Here is a 21,841-nt window from a genome sequence, read left to right on the forward strand (position 1 = left end):
CAGGGCTCGGAGCAGGGGCGAGTCCTGCTCCAAAAGTCCTAGCTCGCGCTCGTTCCGGTCGTTTTGGCGAGATGTCTTCCTCGGTGGGCGCAGCAGCGACAGCGGGCTCCGACGCTTCCGTAGTCGTTCCTAATGTATTCAGCAGACGGTGGTAATCTGATGTCCTGGTTGAGATTGTCCGGATTGTCAGCAATTTGTGCTCGGCATCAAGGAGTTCGTAGGCTAGATCCTGTTCCTTGGGTAGTTCCCGGCGAGTACGCGCTCGGCCGGAGCTCGTTCCAATGGCCAGCCGATCGCCTGGCGCAACTCGAGGAAGCACATGGTCGAAGCCAATGATCAGAACGTCGACGACCACTGCCACGAACGCGACGGCAACGTGGGTGTGTCCGTCCCCAGTCGAGTCGGCTTGACTAGCTGACTAGTTGGCCGTGTGCTCGGTCGTCAAGAAGATACGTAGCCGAGGCAGACCGATTTTAGGCTGGCAACGATCATCATCATCCGGCTGCCTCGGTGACAAGTATCGGGGGCACCATGAAATTTAGCACGAACCACGTCGATTGCCCCCGGCTCTGAGCGTCCAATCGTTTTACCCGCCCCTCGAACCGCTTACCTGTTCGATTGGTATCCCCGGATCCGGGGTGCGGTCGCCAAGCTGGCGATAATCTGTTCCGAGTCGGTAACGGATGAGTTGGAGCTCGCTCCGGATTTGCCGTTTAGGGTTTCAAGGGAGGAATTGTCGGAACAAGCACATACTCGTGAATTTAACACCTCTTCGGAAATCAGACTTCGATATCACCTTCACTCAAGCCGGGAGGTCTCTCTCCCTGGTTTTTTTTCCTCAGGTTTTCCATCCTCAGGAGGCTAACGATAAAGGAGATTTTTTTCCATTCCAGTTGGGAATCCATTGGGCCGAGTAATCTCGACTGGAGTGGACAGAATCCAATGGCTCGCTGGAGAAAGTCGAGAAACGTGACGTGTTCTACATGTACAGACCGGAGCTGCAACATAAATCGACCTCCAGATGATCTACGGCTCGCTAATCACCCGTTCGCCTTGCGGGCTGCTCCAATCGCAGGGAGCCTCTTCTACAGATACATAGCTTGATAAACAACATCGAAATCGCTGGACCCTTCGCGTACATAGCGCGAACCTGGGCGGAGGGATTGAAAGCATTTGAGGATTATCACCTGCAAGCCTCGCCGATGCCACGCTTGAGGTGAGAAATCGAGATTTTGATCCTTCAGTACGTACAATGCGAAGTATCAGACACAGGGTCGCCTGGGCGGCGTTGCCTACGGGCCGGGAGCTCACGGAATTGAACAGTCAGTTATGGGAAATCAGAGCCGTGCTCATTTTTCAGTGGTATCGGATGAGTCCCCCGAAGGAATGGAAGTTCAAATCTAGAGATTACCAGAGGAGCCCTAAGAACCGAGGTACAGAGCAGGAGCTCTAGAGGAGCCCCGGAAGGGAGCAGCGAAGAATCCGGATGTATCACAGCAGCGGGGCGATCTCCGTATCCAGAGAGGCACAACGGAGCGAAGGCTCCTATTTGATAGCAGACTTAATTCTCACCTACGAAAGACAATCATGGCATGCAACACTGTCGAAGTCTCACAAGGGAATACTTGAAACGATACATAATGAAATGAGTCGCGCCTAGGACTGTGGGAAGTGAAGAAATTCAAGGTATCTCATCTGAGTTAGCGGAACGGCTGTCGGATCAAGTATTGGTCTCATTCAGACTCAATTTTGTAAGTCTCATACACGTGAATGTTCAGTGTACTGCGGTCGTTCTAGGTAGTCTCAATCACGATCTCGATATCAGAGCCTAACTTCATAAATGTATATACTGTCGACTGGAGATGTCACTTATAGTCGATAGGTATCCATGACGTCACTCGTGATGTCATCAGCAGAGTACTGCCTTATGAATGTCTGTTGGAGGCGAGCTGCGTGAATTGTTCCCATCTGAATTCTCTTCTAGGCTGTGCGAAATTCTATGGACCGCTTCCCAAGTCGGCCGCGGTTATTGTTGCACCGTAATGTCAATTCCTACTTATCTATAACACGCTCTTCAACTAAGTTCTCCCGTTCCGAATGCTGGATTCCCCCTGGTATAGACAATTCGCATATCTTCATCATAATTATATCTTGATCGTTACCTATATCCGACTTTATGCTGGCGGTCTTGTGTTGCCCTCAGAATTTCCTTCAGAATGTCAGGCTTCCGGGAAGATCCGCCGAACGTACGATCAAGAAGGAACGCTGGTGCTCGAGAGAGTTTCCTTGGCGGTATTTCTACGGGCGGTGCCCAAACACGATTTTGGAGTTCTCATCTCACACAAATGGAAGCCTCCTGGCTCCTGGAGGAGGCTCGATTCGAGGAGAGATTCACGACGAGACTCGCAACTCATTGGGCAGAAACGACCCCACCCTTTTATGATGGCGAGGCTTATCCGATGCCCAAAACAAGTGTTTTCAGCGCCTGGAACACTGAAATTCATCCGACTTCGAGAAGCATCCTCGCACATTTTTCTCGCTCTCGCGAGAGTTGCCTCCAATGCGAACTGGGACATCTCAGGTCGATTCGTCGGTATTCTTTCCGAGAGAATTCGCCCTAATAGATACGAGCTGAACGAAAACAGGAGCCGGTCGCGCTGATGATAACAGAACCGCCTATTCCTCGATTGGGACATTTGAAATACATGGGTGAGACTCAGGTGAGATCGAGGGGCGAAAATTCTTGGAATGGAAACGCAACATTGCTTGTTGTTTTGTGGAGTTGGAGTTGGATGAGATGTATGAAAACGACGAGATCTACGACAAAACGTGGAACTATCTCACTCGAATCGGTCCTGCACCAATATATTCAGGACAGAGAGTCGAGCGATACACCGAGACAGAATCCGAAACAGCGAGCAATATCGTTCCGAACTCTCCGCTTCCCTCATTGTGATGAATCAGGGCTTCCTCGCCAGAACTCGCGCTCCTCTTGAATCGAGCCCCGCATCGGAAGGAGTAACTCCGCTGGAATCGATCCAATCCAAAATGCCCGTATGTACCGCCAAGCCTTTAATGTGAGGTATTATACATCGCGTATTGCGTCGATATGACCAGCGTGACTAAACCTGCTCGCCTCGGTGGACTCGGCTGAACAGAAACGGTTTGCGATGGCGATGGAAAAACTAAGGCATGCTCCCTTGGTTCGGCTGCATTTGACGGCGTTTCTCGCTCCCTCCATAGCATTAATATTAAATAGCGCCTCGCATCACGCTATGTGCCGTCTGCATCGAGCAGACAACAGGGTATCTCGGCCACTCGCTATCTCGAAACTGCTTGCTCTCGAGCGCCCCTCCCAGATTCATGCTAAATTCCTTCCATTTTGGATCCTCGCAACCCATCAGCTCTAGAGTTCCTTGACGGGAAAAGTCGATATTAAGTACCTGTATATCGGGGCCGTAGCGGAATCGCGACTTCCCATTATGCACTTGAGACTCCGCCAGCATTCATCACAATGTCCTCGTTCCTTGTTTTCATATTCTCCTCGAATCTTTCGGGACCCCTCGCCCGCGCTTTACATCTGAAATAAAGCTGATACTACTCCGAATCCCGTAGAGTGAGCTGAATATTGGGTCGGAGAGTCAGATTCGGAGTCTGAATCCGTGTGTGCAGGAACTATTCCGAATATACAAACGGAGAATTATGCGGCATGGCCTAAATGGTATGAAGAACTCAAAAATTAACCTCGATCCAATCGAGTATCGAGGGTCAAAGATCTCTGTAGAAGAACAGCTAGACCAACTCCCGGATCTTGACAAGCATAATTGATATTCATCAGTCGATTCGATCGAGGTAATTATGTTTCTTTCTCCGCGTTTGCTCCTGAGATAATCGAAATTCGTGCCAGAGAAGGGAGAATGATGTGCGTCGGGAGAGGAACTGATCTCCCAGCGAAAGTCGGTCCTTGGAGCTTCACGCCGCTTTTCGCGAGAGCATCATCGTCCGTGAAGGACCGGGAGGGGCAGGCTCTGGTCTCCAAGATTGGCTGATTTTCGTAGGTTCCAAGCGAGACCCAACATGAGGACTTATATCAGCCACTTCAAGGTCAGGGAAATTCGCCGGCGAGGCTCGAGGTCGGAAACTCGAGCATTTTTCGATTCACCTGGAGCTTCAGATCTGAATCAACACGTGACGATCAAGAGATACTCGATTGTATCAACGCCGAAGTATGGCTCAATCATCGAATTGGAAATCACTGCCAGGTTCAATGATCTAACATTCAGAAGGGTCGGGAGGAGCATAAAAATTAATTTCCATCTACGAGCGAGAACGCTCCGGACGGATATCGTCCGTTTTCATCTGAATCGTCTCAGGTGCTATCAGGCCTTGAACTCTCACTCGGTGTGCGTCGTTGTAATCCCCGGCGGATGACTTAGAAACCCCATCATTATACGTATGTGGGGAATCTTGATATTGTCAGGAAGTTCAGTACTTGGTGTATGTATAAGAGAAGACACTGAGTTCATTTGCATATGCCTCACGACAGTATCGGACTCTATAGAAGTACTGAAGAAATTAATTATGATATACCGTGGATTTTAGTAAGTTCATAAGTATAAGCACGTTACACATGATTGTAAAGAAGACTGAAGATTATGATACAACGTATAGTGATCATTATTCTTGGAGATTCGCTGGTGATGATGTCGAGATTTATAGCGGTCATGGGAATAATTGATGCATGAACTTAATGAGGGTCGTCGCTGAGGGATCCGACCGAGAAGGCAAAAACGGCGCAAAACGTGGTCTGCATCCGACTCTGCGTCGGAGTCACGTCGACCTGACTGTGCTGCCATACAAATCGTGTGTTCTGGAATGTCCTAATGACCTCAAGAGGAGCCGTCGAGAGATGACGATTAATATTTCATGAAGAAATTATCGAGAAAATGATGAAAAAAATAAAGCGAGTGGTTTACGTACAGGATTCAAAGAATCGAATTCCTTCATCGGTGGCATCGAATCTGTCCCCGGAGAGGTTTTTGTATCGGGCATTGACTATCAAGGTCACACGATTCAATCAGGGAATGCTCGAACGACTCGAGTCTATGGATTGATCCATCTCGAGAAGGCTATTCTTGTCGAGAGGCAAACCGGGTGGAGAAATGAGATAATGCTGGGCTCTCTCGCGGTGGGCGAGGCGACGCGGAGGGGGGAAAGGAGGATTGATGGAATTAAAAAATGTATATTCTCCGCAATCCATATTCATGGAGATATCGCTCATCGGGAGTTGATCCCCTAATAAGCATTCGTTTGGCTCGCCAGCACAAAAGAGGCCGGGACGCTCGAACACAAAACGTTCACTGATGCGGGAGGATTTGGACTTAGCTTCCCCGAAGGGTGGATAAAAAGTGCGCCCGAGATATATTGCTCGGCTCGTCGGCGGCGTTCTCAACGCGAACCGCCCCCTACCCACGAAAATTGTAGCGAAACGGAATAAGGTCACCTAACCGACAATATTCTTTATTTTGCTTTATAAATAATAATATTTCGTTTTTCCCTAGGCGGTGGCTCCCACGGTGTTTTTGCTCCGGCAAAAATCGTTCCCTGACATTTTTCCGTTTTCGTAGTGATCCTGCGATCGAGTGCCAAACCCGACAAAAACATTGTGTGTCCTGTCCGCGAGCGAGCCGCAGTAAACTGCCGCAGAGATGGAGAAGCCATCATATACTCTGGCATCGCAGCGACCGCGTCGGGATCGGGGACGACTCAGTGAGGGAGTACCCGGGGACGGGAAATACGCGTTCTATATATAATCATTTGCCTAACGTTTCTCTTCATCATTCTCACATCACAGACTCACAGCCTATGCGAGGCCGACGGAGCGCGGCTCTTCAGACGTACCATACCCCAATGTTTGCTCTATTGAAGGCATGATCCGATGTCGGCACAGCCGATCTCGTGCAGGGTGTAGAGATGCGGCGAACGAAAAAGACATGTGAATTCTCATCCGAGACCATAATGCCATGGTCTATCTCGAGCTTCCCTCAGGTTTCGGGGGAAGCGATGGCTTAGTGAAGCGAGAAGTAACAAATCAGAGCAGCGGATCGTATGAAGCAAATTAAAGCGTTAGAGCTGAACTTTTTTCGCGAAGGGGGTTTCCGATCAGCCCCCTCGTGTTTCGCTCGTTTTAATTACCTACACTAAAAAATCCTATCGGAAATTATCTTGCTGCTTTCGGTGGTCCAGGCTCAATATCTCAAAGATTCGTCTCCCAGCCTATCAGTAGAACTAGATTAAGTTGTGTAATAACAAAATAGAGGAGGGTGGACGTTCTCGCGATTGTGTTGATAATGATCACATTCTGTAATGTCTTTTTCGATGTACAGTAAATTCGCATCCATTCTCACTCAAGTCAAGCATCACGTAACGCTGGTTGTTCGCCCGCTTGCTTGCTTGCTTGCTCGCTCGGTGACCTGAACCTGTCGACGTCGGTGACCTTTTCAATCGTCTGCATACTCCATCGAAGGCTGTGACACATGTTAATAGATCACGTTCGACCCGAAATTCGATCATCGACAATTAAAGTGAATGGATCCTTCCACGGTGAACCCGTCGTTCGAAGACAGTAGGCGATGATGATGATGATGTCGAGCGGGCAACGAGTCGAACTTCAGAGCCAGACACGCTCTTCAGTGTGCGTTTGTTTCGATCGAATCAGCTAGCCATGATAACTGACGCTTCCCTATTTTGAGACGTTCGACAGCCGGTGCTTCGTCCACTCGATTCTCCTACATCTTTGTACATGAAAGTTCGGTGATCGCTTTACAGCGTCGTAGACGTCACGGGGCTGATGCCGTGGACGAGCAGGGTCGGTGGGAGATCGGCCGTCAGGATGCTCAGTTGTTCGAGATACCTGAGGCGCTCCGTATCTGAGTTATTGCGAGCGCCTTTCTGCGGCAGATAAAGGAATGACACGGCCGTCTGTTCACTGTGGTCCCGCATCATGGCGTTGCACTCCGAAAGGTATGTGTTGCTGGCGATAGGTGCGGACTCGCCCTGGAATCGGAAAGGAAAAGAGAGACCATAAGTCACGGCGCTTGCCCCATTACTAGCAGCTTCAAGCGGCCACGAAAAAAACAGAGGTCGGAACAGTAACAATAGAGCCTCTGAACGTTGAGGGGAGACTATTGGAAAATGTTCCGCTTTGATTAGGAGCCGAGGGGACGGCACGGGACGACTCGAAGATTAGACTATCGAGACGAGAATAATTGAAGTCGTAAATCGTTGCTAGCGCGGGCCGGGGCCAGAATCAGGGATGATTGCGACTTGATCGAGAATAAATAAATCCATAAAAAAGGAAAAAGCTCTTACGGGAGCCCCTGTTTGCTCGAGTTTCGCGGTCAGGTGATCGTATTTGACGGTGATGATTCGCGCATCGATCCGGAGCATGTTGAGCATGCCCTGCCAATGTCTCTGATGTCGAGTGGTGTCGTCGGTCGCATCGGCAACACACATGAAAATTCGGATGGTCGTGTGCTTCTTCCAGCCAGGCACCATGTGTAAGATGCATGACAACTGCATTATATACATCCAATTGTTGTCAATTGTCGTTACAGAGGCGTTCGGCAGGAGGAAGTCTACGGGCCATACGTCGATGTGCAGAGGAGTCGTCGAACGCACGATGGCTCCCTTGTCCAATCTGTGGAAATGGCGAGCCAAAACAACGTTCTTGCTCATGAAGTAGAGAGCATCGTCGATCATCTGCACAAACTCGATTTTGCTCAAGCGGTCGCCTTCCCCGTTGCGTAACGACAAGAAGACATCCTTCCCGATGCGAGCATTTTTCAGCTCTTCGAATCGGTGCTCGTTGAAAAAATCACTCGGCTCGGTTTCGTCATGGAATCCGAAGAGTATCGTGTTCGGTTTCATGGCTCCCAAGCCGGCGATTCGAACGAGATGATGGAGACCGTCCAGTACTGTTGGTGCCAGCGTGACTTCGACGAAGGCTTTGACCTTGATTTTGTCCAGCAGACTTAGCCATAGTGGATATTCGTCTAGAATCGGATCCGTAGGGTAGTCTTGAGGGCGTCCTTTCTTGACGTGCCCGATGACGTACAGACCAGATTTTTTCAGATCATTCGCGAACAGGATCAGAGGGAGGGCAGTCCGCGGATTAGCGCACATGAGGAGGAATTGCGGTCTCCAATACTTGACGTGGTCTTTGCGAGAATCCAGCAGGAGGAGGTATTTCCGGACCTGGATAAGAGAATAAATTCGATGCGTCAAATTTCGAACACGCTCATAGGTTCTATCCGCCGGTCAGGAAGCACGAGAGAGTCGAAAACCTTTACGATGGGGGAAATGCTCAATATCTCCCTTACCTGGTGGAAGATCAGAGCCTGGGAGATCGAGCCCCAGCGGACCGGGGGGGATCTGATGTGTAATACTATAACGAGGCAGAGGCACATGATAATCGCGATCGCTGCGTAGAGAGGCGACACCACGAACATCATGATCCCACAACCCAGCAGGCCAAAGAAAGCGGTGGTCGACGAGAAGTACTTGAAAGACGGACGGAAATTCGGCGCCGAGCTCAGATCAAGAGCCAGGCAGGCCAAATTCGTCGAGAGGTAGGAGAGTAGGAAGAAGACCGAAGTGATCTGAGCGATCTTATTCAGGGAGCCAATCAGCAGCGTGCACTCAACCAGCATGAACGAGATGAGCACAGCCACCCACGGATTCTTTCCTGGAAAAACGTATTCGGTCGTCGATTCGCAATAATTGAAACTGTAGATTTTCATCATCCATTGACCGATCAACGACGATGACGAGAGAGCGGCCGCGGCTTACCTCCCCGATTGTATTTCACGACGGGCGTCATTAAAGAGCCGAAAAGTTCGTCTTTTGCGAGGGCTTCCAACACGCGAGAACTGCCGATCAAGTTGCTGAGGGATGACGAGAACGTAGCCAGGAATATTCCGACAGTGACCATGGTTGGCACAAAGTCGATGTACTGCATGTACAGGTAGTTGTTCACGAGCAATTCCCTGCTGCAGGTTGCGGCAGTCAACATCATCAGAATCAGGTAGGTGACGAAGGTGAAACTGACGGCCGACAGTGTTCCTCGAGGAATGGATCGTGACGGATCTTTCAATTCTCCGGACATGTTTGCGCCAGCCATGATTCCGGTTACACCTGAGAAAAGAGCAAAACTCGTTCATGCGCTCGGATCTCGTGATGGATCTGCCCAGTTGATCGGGATGTGACTATGAGAGGTACCAGCTCGCAAGGCGGATCCCTTACCTGAGAACAGTACACCGAACACAATTGAGAACGATGTGATGTCGCCGCTGGTGTAGTCCACGGTGTAGTTCGAAAGAAGATTATTGCCGAATGTCGTTGCGTTCAGTCCCGTGAACAAGAACTCCCTCGTGGCGTTTATCGGTATGAGAGTATTCTCGCTGGGTGTGCCAACCATGTGTTGACCTCGGAACAGCATCGACACAGCGACCGAGAAAGCCACGGCCATAACTCCCCCGAAAATCACAACAGTTGTCTTCGCGAAGAGAGCGGCTCCCACAAGGCACACCAACACGTTCAGCAAGTTGATGCAGGATCCGTAGAAGAGTTTCCAACCAGCAGACTCTTCGAGGATGGGCAAGACTTGTCCTGGGGAAGGGGAGCATCATTTCAGTGAGGGAATCCCAAGCGACTCGGCAATAGAAGAGAAAATGAAGAGAACCGCGGTACTTCGGGGATGGAACCATCCGTCGGAGAAAAGTAGGTAGGTAGGTTTGGTGATACGATAGGTAACCGTAGATGCATTGCTCACCTGTCGGGCCGAAGTTGACAAGAATACCTTCGACGCACCCCGTGATGTATAGACCGGAGGAAAATATGTTGGCTATGAAGAACAATGTCCCGATGGATCCTCCGAATTCCGGACCCAGCGCGCGACTTATCATGACTGCAAAAGGATGGGATATCTACATTGATTGAGACCAAAGCTCGGAATATAGCCCTTGATCTGCGACACGGAAGGCTTTCGGGATGAGTCACGTATAGGTGTCTACTTGTGCGAGAGGAATCTAAAGCGACTCACAGTAGGCACCTCCGCCCTCGACGGCACCATTTGTTGAAACCGCGCATATGGAGAGTACTGTGAATACGAGAACTCCGTACGCCAATACCATTTCCACGATGCATTCAAGGAGACCGGAATGCCCGATGAGGAAACCTAGAGGAATGAGATAGTTTTTTTTTCAAACAGGCTGCGATCCAATCCGTGCGAGAAGCTACTCGATAGAGGCGACCGGATCTATCTTCGACACTGTACGAACCTATACGTAAGAACAATATTGCGCTGAACATCGAGAGGCATACTGGAGTGAAAACCCCAGAAAATGTGTTGAGTCCCCGGGCGGAGTCCGTTCTTGAGTCGTCGGCCATGGCGACCGACGTCGAAAGCGAATCTCCATTGGATTGTGGTGCTCCAGAGAGCGATCTGCAAACCAAGCGACGGACATGAGTATTCAGCTTAAGAGAATTCGACCGGGACTCCGGATCGCACCGCGAGCATGCCGCGAATCGCACATCAACCACATAGGAAAAAAATTGAAAGATCCAAGTCCAGTTTAAGCTTATACATATAGGGTGATTCGTTCCCAGGGCAGAAGGGCCCACTCACAAAAGTTCTTCTTCATCCATGGCTTTCTGTAAGGGAAGAGAATCTCGGCGGTGGCTCCAGGGATGATTCAAACAACGCCCATCAGCGATTCTCTATGACTTTTCGAATACCGCGCGGGTAGATCAACACGGCTCTATCATGTGATGCTAGAGACTCGGACAAGTGTACGATCCTTATTGTCCGTCAACAAAAATCAAAACCCGACGCATACCACAGCTCTCGAGATAAGACTTGATCCACCGGGTTCCCTCCGGGTATCACGGTAGGCCTTAAAGCGCCGGCCGACCGACAATCCTCTGGCAATCTCGGAAATTTCAATGAATTCAGGATCGATGCGGAAAAGATGTAGATCAGCCCCTATGATGCACAGAGATGTTGTACTCTCAGCTTGAAATACCGCAGGGATGAGTAAGAGCCCTCTGACCGGGACCAACTCTAGCTCAGCCACAACCCGCTCCACTTATCTCAACCTAAGGTATTCGTATTGTTCGTTGTTCGATTTCAGATGCGTATGAGAGGACTCTCAGAGGGCTCTGCCGCCTTAGGAGGCATCGCTCATCTTCAAATCATTAGCAGAATCGAGGAGAGCACTCAAGAATCGATTTCCTCTTCATTCAAATCTGCAGCTCAGGTGGCTGGAACACTTCCGTACGTCGCGATGAATAAACAAGAGAGGAATCGAAGGAGCTCACAGCCTCTCGGGAAATCATAAACCCAGTCATTAGATTTCTTCTCTCCATTCAAGACGGGCGCACATTCGATTCCGACCATATAAATATGCGCGATAATTTACGCTCTGATCTCCGAAGCTGATCCAGTCTCGCCTGGGGACGTCTGTCACGTCACCCGGGAAAAGACACATGACACCATGTAGCGACTACCGTTTCCAGCCTCATGGCGGTCGGGAATCATTAGAATAGAGGCACGTTTATTAGGCAGCAGCGATACGCAGCCGACACAGCGAGAATGACGTAAGTCGGCGCAAATCGTCACTTTGAACAGAAAGAGCGCTCGGAACTCACTTTGGCAGGAAACCAGTTTGAGGAACATCGCCATCTTCTTGCATGCGATTGTATTCCATGACGGGCGCTCCTTGTTCCTAGGGGGCCGATCGAGACACCGACCGCTCTAGGAGCTTCCGCGGATCAGCTGAGGACCCTGTGAGTCACAAACGTCAAACGACAACTGTCATTCACTCGAACAGTTGAAAGAGATCGTTGGCGGAAGTGAGGGGAGAACTGCTGACGTACACACGGCTTCCTCTTTCAGTCAGAGATTAAGTTTCCACCTTTGATTCTCCGGGATTCCAACAGTCTTTCCAAGCTCCTCCGGCTGTATCGATGAGCAGCAGCCCATACCAGCAGGGCCAGCAGCCGACGAATAGATGGAAGGGGGAGAGATACGTTCGACGACGACGGGCGCGACAGAGGAACAGCAGACAACATTCAGCGCCACCATCGACTCGATGCTCCATGCGGCGGGGAAACCCTACGCGACGTCTAAAGGCCAACTCGCGGGTTGGCCTGTGACAAACGTTTATGCACTCATTGGCCGATCAAGCAGGCAAAGAATTCAATCTATGCCGCGCGATCCCGTTGGGGCCAGCATCGGATGAACACCTTCGGGTTGGCAGAGATATTTTTCTCTCTCCGTGAGGCCGACGTTTCCCCTTCTACCTTTGACGTACTCTACTCTCATTCAGGGCGAACGGATGGATTACAATAACGTCTTCGCTGCATGTCGACGGGCACCGAAGAGGCCCGAACAGACATCTGCACCTCATAATAGCGACTTCGGATTCCATGAGACACCTCGCGAGAACTTCAGATCTCGCCTGCAATGACGCATTCGTATCCGATGAAGCCGCGATACATAGTTGAGGATCCGGTTCGAAATCGCGCAACGCGACCTGGAAACGCATCCGAGAATGACAAAGCAGGGAGCCTCCAGAATCTCTTAGATTCATGCGAGTTGAGCTGACTCAGCCTTCGCCCTCAAGCTTGCCAGAGCAGCCGCGGGAGCTCGTGGATATTTTTCTTGATTGTTGCCCTCCTCCCCCACACGATTGTCCTGATGATTACTCAATGATTACCCGAGGATCGAATTTCCGACTCGGGTAGATGACACTCATGATATTGGTAAATGACCCGCATCGCTGCTGAGATTTCTCCGGAGGCACAGTCAATGAATTGTACTCACGTTAAAGCTGTGGATTCTAAGATTTCAAGAAATTCTCTGAAACTCTCCGGTGAGGGAAAAACACACCACCTTGTCTACCTGAGATAAAGCTCTTCGGAGCCTGTGGAATCTGTCACCACATATTGATCGATGGCGAAACGGACCTTCAGTCGGAATATTTTCAAATCACATTCCTCGCTATCAGACTCAGCGCTGAACCATGACTCAACTCACTTCATCAGAGAGAGCTCCTTCCACTGTCTCCTCCTTAGTGAGGAGAATCGGAACGCGTGGTTTGTACACATCTTTCTAATCGGTGTGTGATGGGATACCGCGAAGGGGATGATTCTTGGAAATTCATTCGGGGATGATAAGGGAAGCTCGTCGTCACAACTAGACGAGGCAGGGTAGCTCCTATTTCCTAACAGAGCGCGTAAGCGTCGCAGAATAGCCTCAGAAACTCGGTTCACTCCGAGACGGGGGGAGTAAGAAGTCAAGAGAGGATGCCTCTCAGCCGTATTCTGAGTGAGCGCTTTCTTTTCCGTCGAGCAGGTGCATGAAACAAGGCACGGTTCTTCTTCTGGCGCTCTTATGTCTGCATCGCGAACTCTTCGGGAAGCCGGGATGAGCTCAAGACGGAAGCGAATTGAGCGCCATCGACAAACTTCCGGCAACAAAACCGGGAGTCTCACTGAAGGTGTGGGAAGAAAGATCGTGGGCCAGCCATCGGTCAGCACAGAAAGGAGTGGAGCAGGTACACGATAGCCGAAGATTTCATATACACACATGGGAAGACAGGAAGGGGCGATAGGCGGAAACCTAAAGCAATGGAAAATAAGAGGGACTCCGAACGACTTCCCTCGCCGCCAGATGGAAGTCTTTGACACAATTGTGAAACCGACCGTTACATGGACAGCGAGGCTCGACCAACGACTGACAGTCTCCTTCACTGCTAACTCTCCACGTCCCCGCTCCATAATCCCAGATCATTTTGCCCCTGAACAATGGGAGCTAGGTTGACCACTGCTCCGCAAAGGCAGGATCTCAACCCCTTGTTTTTAGAATCCCTGTAGAGCCGGTTGTTTCCCTTCCTTCTAATCTTGGTCTCCGCGAATCTTCCAGTAGCTCGTCGAGATATGATTACTGAGCGATTATGAGCGCTGGCGAGCACGGTAGCCGACGGGGCTCATTGACGAAGATTCCACCGATTGAGATCAATGATTCTCCGGGGGATCAGCTGATCGGCTTCTCCAAGTGTCACTTGGCAATAGTCGTCGAAAGTGCGACTGAAACTTGGAACCTCGAGATGTGACATGGTTCAGAGGACTCACCGGCACAGCTTGGTTGTTTTCAGCAGAGGTGTCCTGTCCGAGCTCCGGATTCGTAGCACACTTTGTGCCAAACTGCTCAAACTCTCGATCGACCCGCTTGAAAATGTCAGATTCTGAGCGGGTCCGCCGTTGTCGAGTCCACCGACAACGACAACTTCCTCCTTTTGCCGCATGTAAGCCATATCGTGGCTCACGTGGAGGTCGAGCTCCGTTCAATCCCGCTGCTCCAGAGAGGCGATAAGGGATGTATTCCTTGAATCACTGCTTATCTTCGACACTAGAGTGAAAAAGTGGAACGTCGCTACGTTTCTAGACTCCGCCGAAGAGTCGCCGCCGCCGTCGTCGTCCTCCTCTTCCCTAGTGCGTGTGTGGGCTCAGCTGTCACCGCCGGACGAGGGAGGTCTTTAGCTCTTTGGGGCACGCTGAAGTCGAAGCTGTCACCACTGATTCACCTCTTCCGAGATTCTTCCAGCTCGGAGGTGTCATGACCGTGGGCCGGAATCGCCGACGATCTCCTCGGAGGTATTCGTCTTTCTTCTGCAGCGTTCTCAAGCGAGACAATCGCTGTCATCCGAGCTCCTTCCTGCTCGTAGCATCTTTCGAACGATGTTATCGCAATGAGCGAACTATGGAATAGCCATTAGAGGCAGAACGCTCGGCAGCGGGGAGGAACGGATAGCGAAACGCGAGGCGTATGAATCGCGCTTGGAGAATGCACGCATTCCTGAGATCGCGCGCTCAATCGCACTGCTCTCAGTCCGATCTCCCGCGATATGCCTTCCCAACGATCTTGTCCTTCGCGTGATAGAGTGCAAAGGAATTGCCGTGTCTACTCCAAATACATGAATGGAGTTTCTCCATCTATCCCACGGAGTTCTTGCGTGCTCAAAATTGAATTATGCGTTCTGAAACTTCTACTCGGGGAAATGAGGGCTTGCGAGGGTGAGATTCCCGCAGATCTTCCATCGATGCGTCGTATACAGAAAGAAGCACTTCCATAGACATCATCGAAAGCGATAAGATGTGCCTAGATCTCGTGTCTCCGAAGACTCTGTGGGATATCTGGGATTTATCGAGTTTCACTCTCTTAAGGTCGACCACCCTAATGAGGGGGCGGGCGCATCATTTATCCGTTTACACATCAGTCGAGTATTTGATTCATGTATTTTCTGCCTCAAGGGTCGAGCTTGTGAACAGCGATTCCGATGCGATTCTCCTGGTAGGCACTCGCAGTCCAGCTCTGAGTTCGTGCTACCTGGCTAAAAAACACGGAAGTCTCGCAGAAGTTTCGCGAGGAACAACTCGGAGATGGGAAGAACCTCAAATGCATATCAGATGCTCGCAGCGGCCCGCCACGCCCTGTGAAACTTGCTGATTTGTTCTCTAAGAGGACAGAACCCCGGCGTCTCATGATTCCATGAGATTACATATCGCTCCGCTCGTCAAACGGACAATTTATTCTTAGTCGTGCTACCCGCAAGGGACGGAGCGCCACCTCAAAAATAGAGAATAAACATTCACAGTGTCGTTCTAACGGATTCCGAACAGGGTCTCATGACGGTGATGATGTATTTCCCAGATCGTCGAGCAATCGGCGCATCAATCGCAATCACCTGCTACCAAGTCTTTCGGATCAGCTCCCTCGCAAACGGCGAAACACTTGTTTATGTACGTCTCTCCTTTCCAACAAACCGACTCCGTGTCGGTGATTCCGCAGGTACAGGGATTACTTCGATCTTCGGACAAGGAAGAGAAAAGAGAAAGGTGACATTTAGATCACAGAAGGCGCTGAGTTCGATTGTTATGCACAAGCTATCACGGATCTAAAACGTCAGAAGATGGCGCCAAGTCGGCCGATCGTTACATATGATCTGATGCGCAACCTACAGGGCAGGTTGGGAAGCGGATCAAAAAATTTGACGGAGTTACCCAACAAGGTATCGACGGCTCCCGGCTCTTGCTGCTCCATCACGAAACCCTGCACACAGAACGAAAGAACCAACACTTCGAGAAACATGCCCCTATCAAGAGAGAATCGTTCCGGAGACAAAAGCTACCAATGGCGGTCGAGACGACACTGATGAGGCTGACAGGGATGTTGCGTCGCCAAAACACTCCTTGTGACGGTTTTGCCGGCCTGTACTTTGCCTGGCGCCAATCAGGCTCCCGATCCCGATGCAGCAGTCTCAGCTGAGATTGTCAATTAATTGGTTGAGTAACGATTGGTCAATGAATGATTCACGGGAGACGAGCTGATTGCCAGCCTTGACCTACGGGACTGACACGGAGTTCCGGCAGCAAGTTCTGTCGTGGTGCCATTGTCAGGAGAAACAGCGATACGATTCATTGTTTCCGCGTCAGTGCTCACACGATCCTCAACGCGGCCGTAAGATGCGAGACCGTCGCGAGGGAGCTCACTCGGCGTCGAGATTTCTCCGACCCCATATCGAGGACGCTTTTCGTAACTTGATTCGAGATGCTCCCGCGCGCAGGAAGTTGTGGGCAGTCGAGGCGAAACTGGATTCATCCCTTACTTAGCGGATAAGCGCAGTCCGCTCGCCACACCGCGGATCTCTGACGGTTCCCAGGCTCAGGATATTCATACCCTCGGTCCGGAAGAGGCTTGTCGAATTCTTCAAACACAGTCATTATCTTTCAGAACTGGGATTCCGCGGAATCTTCCCTCAATGGTCTTGATTTAGCCCGGAGAAGCACACTCATGGCAGCCGCGATAGGGATAATCTCGAAACCAATCGAGACAGCCGACCTCAGCGCATTTAGGATGATTCCGCGTATCGGAGAAAAATCTCCGAGCCAGAGAATGTTGTTGCTGAATGGTCTAGCGCTACGTTTCCCCAACAAGATAGATGCGGGCGACAAGATGATAATCATTCAAGAGCTCCGCAGCCAACGGCGACTCAGGAGCGCATGCAGGGGTTTCCTGGGAAAGAGCAGTTTTGCCCCCCTCCTCGAAGAAGCTCTCTGGCAATGGTCCTCGCTAAGCGACTCATCTGATTCGAGAGGGGCAACCCTGCCATCGAACCTGCCCGATTGTATTGAGTGATGATGATTCATGAGGATGATATGAATCGACCACAAGTTTCATCAATCCGGTCACCAACTAGGCAATATGGATAGCTTTATGGCTCCTCCTCGGAGCTCGTTCCCCCGCGGACTCGCTCTGAGGAGACCCTGCGATCTCCATCGTACAGTCGAAGCTACCGAATCTTCCCGTCTGGCGACATCCGCGTCGAGAGCGACCGCGAGGGGTATCGTAGGATAGTCGGCTCACGAAGCTGTGTCGACGCGGAAAAACTTCGGTTAGGTCTCTTTAATACGTCCACCTTGATACAGCTCTATCGATATGAGATTTACAACCGCGAGAAGACTTCCGGCATATCGGAGGTGCTACTCGCTCTTCAGGGTTCATTCTCGTTTTCGAGGAATTTTCCCCCATGAGATCGAGTGACATTGTCATCTGTGAGTTCAGATGATTGATTATGGAGTCTTCATATTTACTCCTCCCGCGAAAACTGCATATCGAAATTCCGAAGGTCAGCGAGCGATCACCATACATGATGATGTAATAACATTCGTCAAGTTTGTTCCAAAGTTCCCCGACGCCGCTTCCCGTGCAGTACTGAAGAAAGCGGGCAGTCCTGGGGACCTGGAGAGAGCCGAGGTTCAAGCTCTGATATCTTCGAAATTCAATTCGCTGATACGCCATAATTTCCCATGTCCAGTTCGATCCAACGGTTTCCCCGAGCTCTGAGCCCTCCCCAGACAGTCGGACGAAGGTATCCCAACGCTTCCAGGGCGCATCCCAGATTGTCGCAGCCATTCCGGGCTCCGGAAAAAGACTGGAATGCCATCCCGGAAAGAAGATCACCATATGTCGTGGAGAAACTTCAAGATTCGTCCTAGGGTATGCACGGCGCTCGTCTCAGCGAGGCGAACGGGAACAGCATGAACTTAACATGGCGGATAGGTGGGTGGCAAGGGAACACAGTCGGCCAAGATGGTGGCCGTACGGGGAGGGAGAGAGCCTCGATCCGATGGGAACGAGTGACATTGTGAGGTGATCCATCGCGGATCTCCGGTAGGGAGCGCGATGAACTCGAGTTCCACACGTTCCAGACCTAAGCAGTACCCATCGGGTAGAAGTGCCCTGTGACCAGAGTTGAGAATCCGAAACCGATCCCCCTCTCTCCCTCAGCGTCGTCTGCTAGGCGGTCCTATGGCGTAGACGACGACAAGAGTAGCAGAGAGTAGAGAGTCTGTATAGTAGTGGTGGTGTGTTGGTAGTGTCTGTTGTTGGTGGTTGGTGTTGTATCACCTCTTCTCACAACACTCGTTTGACGTCGTCGTCGTTGTGTACGGCGACGCAAATGAAGAACGACCCCACGGCGACTCGTTGCCGAGAACATGAATGAGTAGGCTGACGGAAGCCCTCCCGTCTCGACAGTTGTTCGAACTCGGCTCTCGGCCATCGCACGTGAACTGTTTTTGTTGAGCTCCCATTCACCCCTCGGGACGAATGGCAGTAGCAGCAGCGGGAACCCCATTCACAAGAGTTTGAACAGTGCTGCTCAGTGATTGTTGTCGTCGTCGTCGTGGCCACCATTGTCGACGACCGACGTTGACTTTTGAGGTTTGTGAAACGCCGTGGAAGCTTCCGAGGGGCAACGAATCGGTGTTGTGCTTCGGAACGAGTAGGTGGGCCAACGGCATCAGCATCGACCCCAGATAGTACAGATGTTGGCATAAGTTCGTGGAGTTTACTTTGATTGAGTGGCCGACAGAAGCGAGCCGTTCCAAGATGGATTTCCGGTCGGCAGGTCGTCAGTCGTCCGTTTCCATACTGCTCTAGGTGAGTGGCGATACCCCTTCGTAGTCAACTTGTTGCTTAGCGAGAATATCCGACACCTATAGGGGTTCATGGTCGTAGCCGCGGCTCGGAGCAGCTGCTCTGTCGTCGTTCACGAGGAACAAGACGCTCAGGTGACGCTGAACTCTACGCGAGTTCTCAAGCAGACGCACGTCGACGTCGAGCATTTCAGTTTCGGGAATTTGTGACAGTTTATTGTTGACATTTCCACCCCGGTTTCCGGTGGTGGCGGTGGCGACGCACGGTGCTGCTCATCGAGTAGAAGGGTTTTCAACGGGACGAGTTCATGTCCACGAAGGCGCTTGTCATAGGGGTCAGTCATTCAAAGAACTCGAACGGATGACCGCTCGGATTTTCGAAGCGTCTTTCCACGAATCGCACGCAGTAGCCCGTCGGCGGTTTCCGTTTGCTTTGTCCGGGAGTCATATGTTTTTAGTGCTCAAAAGATTAGCGAATGACACATGTAAACAAACAACAAATAGACGTGTGCTCGTTCCGAATCGCTCCGTAAAACTTTGGAACGCTTCGATCGTTTCCGACTTCCGAGCTCGCCGCCATGCTTGCGGCGGACTTTTCCAAACGAGTGATTATCGCAACGAAAAGCGGGTGCTTTTCCGAAAATGAGTCTCCCTCCGCAGCTCTCGATGATCGTCGACGCGGCGGTGGTTTGACATCCGTCTCTGGACAGAGCTAGGCCATCGGTCGATAGACGCCCGAGATTAGCTACATTAGAATGCTCGAGAAGTGGGAGGATGAGACCCGAAGGATCTGCTGAGGAAACTCGCCCCTGAACCAGGGTCTCATGAATGTAATGAAAACGTGTAGACATGAGTGAGGATCGCTAATAACCATGAGCATAAGGATAGCTCGACAACAATAGCTGCCGATATCCTCCCAGAAAAGTTCCGGTCCGCTTTTCGGTTCTTGTCATTTGACGTTTCTAGTAGCGTTTCTATCGGCGGCCATCGTTCCACTGACGCTTGATCTCCGCGACGCTATGGCGAGCTGGACCGAGACGATCGCGGATTTGGGATAGTTCCGCTGGAAATCTCTGGTTTCGAGCCCATTATATTCTGGGCTATCGATGCCAGAAATTCTTGTGAGAAAAGATTTTCGGAGGAAAACTGGACGAGAATGGGTTGCTATACGGAGCCGAAAGAGAATAACCGAAAATGGAGCCGTGGAAGAAAAACGCATCGAATAATCTCGATACTCGACTGGGGTCGCAGCGGTCGACGGAGAATCAACAGGTGGACTCCAATCGTCCCACGCGGAGAGAGGAGCTTCGTCCCCGTCCGTAGGATCGTCCTGACGAAGTTCCGGCGGTTCGCCCGCTTCCATGGGAGGCTGCGAGAGGTGCATTTTCGGTACCGTGACGCAGCACCTCGTCCTCGCGTCCAGTCAACACCTCTCGACAGGCTATTAAGGTGAATCTCGAGCGTTCCTCTCCCCCTCCGGCTGCCTCTACGTCCTCCCCGCGTCGAAGTCGAGGGCCAGACCTCTGCCGCAACGATATCGGTGCGTCGGAATTTCCATCATATACAAAGGGTCCTCGGTACGATCGGTCATTGGCGCCGTCGGCCCGCCGTACGCATGACTGTTGGAACAAGATGACGACGGAGGCGGCGACGGCGAAACCGACAACCAAGCAATCAAGTGAAACACTGGCAGGCGCACCATTGTGTTTTTGTGACCGTGCGGACTGATGCTTGATGTTGCTGCCTCTCCGGTGGTTGTTGTTGACGTGGTCGTCGTCGTCGCTGCGGCTGCTGTAGTAGCCGCCGTAGTGAGAAAGCCGTCTAAAACGGCAGGAATTAACGTCGACGGCGGCGACAGCGTTGTCAAAGCCACCGTAGTACGGCCGGCCGCTTGTTCCATTTTTCTTCGCTCGAAACGATGCCGAGACGCCGGTCGGTCGGTCAGGCAAGCAAACAGTCAAGAAACTAAGGAACTGAGGAACCGGCACTTCAGCCAGCTGATGCTCCCGGCGGGCCGGCGATGATGGTTCGGCGCAAGTTGGCCGACCAATTTGCGGCCGAAGGCTTGACCAGTATCGTCGTAGTCGTCACCAGCGAAGTCACCTCTCGCACGGAAGGTGACACTTTCGGTTCCGACCATTCATGACCGTGGAATTGTTCGGCGCCGTAATCATCTTTTCCGTTCAACGTGTAATTTGAACACGTTGGAACACAGGTGTTTTCTGTGTACTCGATTCGGAGCTCTCTCTCTCGAAAATAGTCTCCGGACGTGAAAGGGAATGCTCGTGGTGCATTCATGATGTGGACAGCGCGTCTCCCGTTAATTGCTTCCGGTGCTCGAGTTGCTGATATTGTCCTCGAGACGTTTACCGCCACCACGCTTCGATCGTGCTCTCATAACGTAGTAGCAAGACGAGTCAATGACACGCGTTCGCATTACGAGTCTATCCGATGACAGAGAGCGTTCCTCGCCAACGCTGCAGACGAGTCATGGACGACTCATCGGTCCTGGATTTGCGAATTGAGTGAAAATCAGCGGCGGGGCCCTGCAATTCGCGGGCAAAGGTTCAACTAAAACCATGGCTTCCTGCTCGGCGGTCGATGTCTGGCACTCGATGGACGGTTCATTCGAGTTCCTCGTTGCACGTAAATATAACGCCAGCGCTGGGTGCAGGTAAATTATTTCTCTTACACTGACTCTACTACACACAAACAGTCACGAATTGACACTCATTCTCACTACTCCTGTTAATGAAATTCTCACAATGACCTGAGAATC

General features: G+C 51.2%; 1 protein-coding gene across 1 annotated transcript; it reads right to left on the reverse strand.

Annotated features, from left to right (window-relative positions):
- Nucleotides 1-5,510: 5,510 nt before the first annotated feature.
- On the reverse strand, nucleotides 5,511-14,378 carry LOC100909305 (solute carrier family 12 member 9). Its single transcript, XM_029111289.1, has 9 exons — nucleotides 14,197-14,378; nucleotides 10,341-10,504; nucleotides 10,103-10,237; nucleotides 9,833-9,967; nucleotides 9,304-9,669; nucleotides 8,851-9,195; nucleotides 8,382-8,746; nucleotides 7,372-8,256; nucleotides 5,511-7,056 (listed from the first exon to the last, which is right to left on the reverse strand). Exons 1-9 carry the CDS (start codon nucleotides 14,376-14,378, stop codon nucleotides 6,823-6,825), a joined length of 2,811 nt encoding a protein of 936 aa, XP_028967122.1. The 3' UTR covers nucleotides 5,511-6,822.
- Nucleotides 14,379-21,841: the final 7,463 nt, after the last annotated feature.

Source organism: Galendromus occidentalis, unplaced genomic scaffold (assembly GCF_000255335.2).
Source record: "Galendromus occidentalis unplaced genomic scaffold, Mocc_1.1 scf7180000077429, whole genome shotgun sequence".
In the NCBI taxonomy this organism is placed as follows: Eukaryota; Metazoa; Arthropoda; class Arachnida; order Mesostigmata; family Phytoseiidae; genus Galendromus; species Galendromus occidentalis.

Bases quoted from the DNA above. Each gene is read 5' to 3' on its own strand.
- LOC100909305 (XM_029111289.1), bottom strand. From the start codon at position 14,378: ATGGCTTACATGCGGCAAAAGGAGGAAGTTGTCGTTGTCGGTGGACTC. The intron at 10,505-14,196 runs GTGAGTCCTCTG...CTTGGTTTGCAG, and splicing joins AAAACAACCAAGCTGTGCCG to ATCGCTCTCTGGAGCACCAC. The intron at 9,670-9,832 runs GTGAGCAATGCA...CCCCTTCCCCAG, and splicing joins TGTCAACTTCGGCCCGACAG to GACAAGTCTTGCCCATCCTC.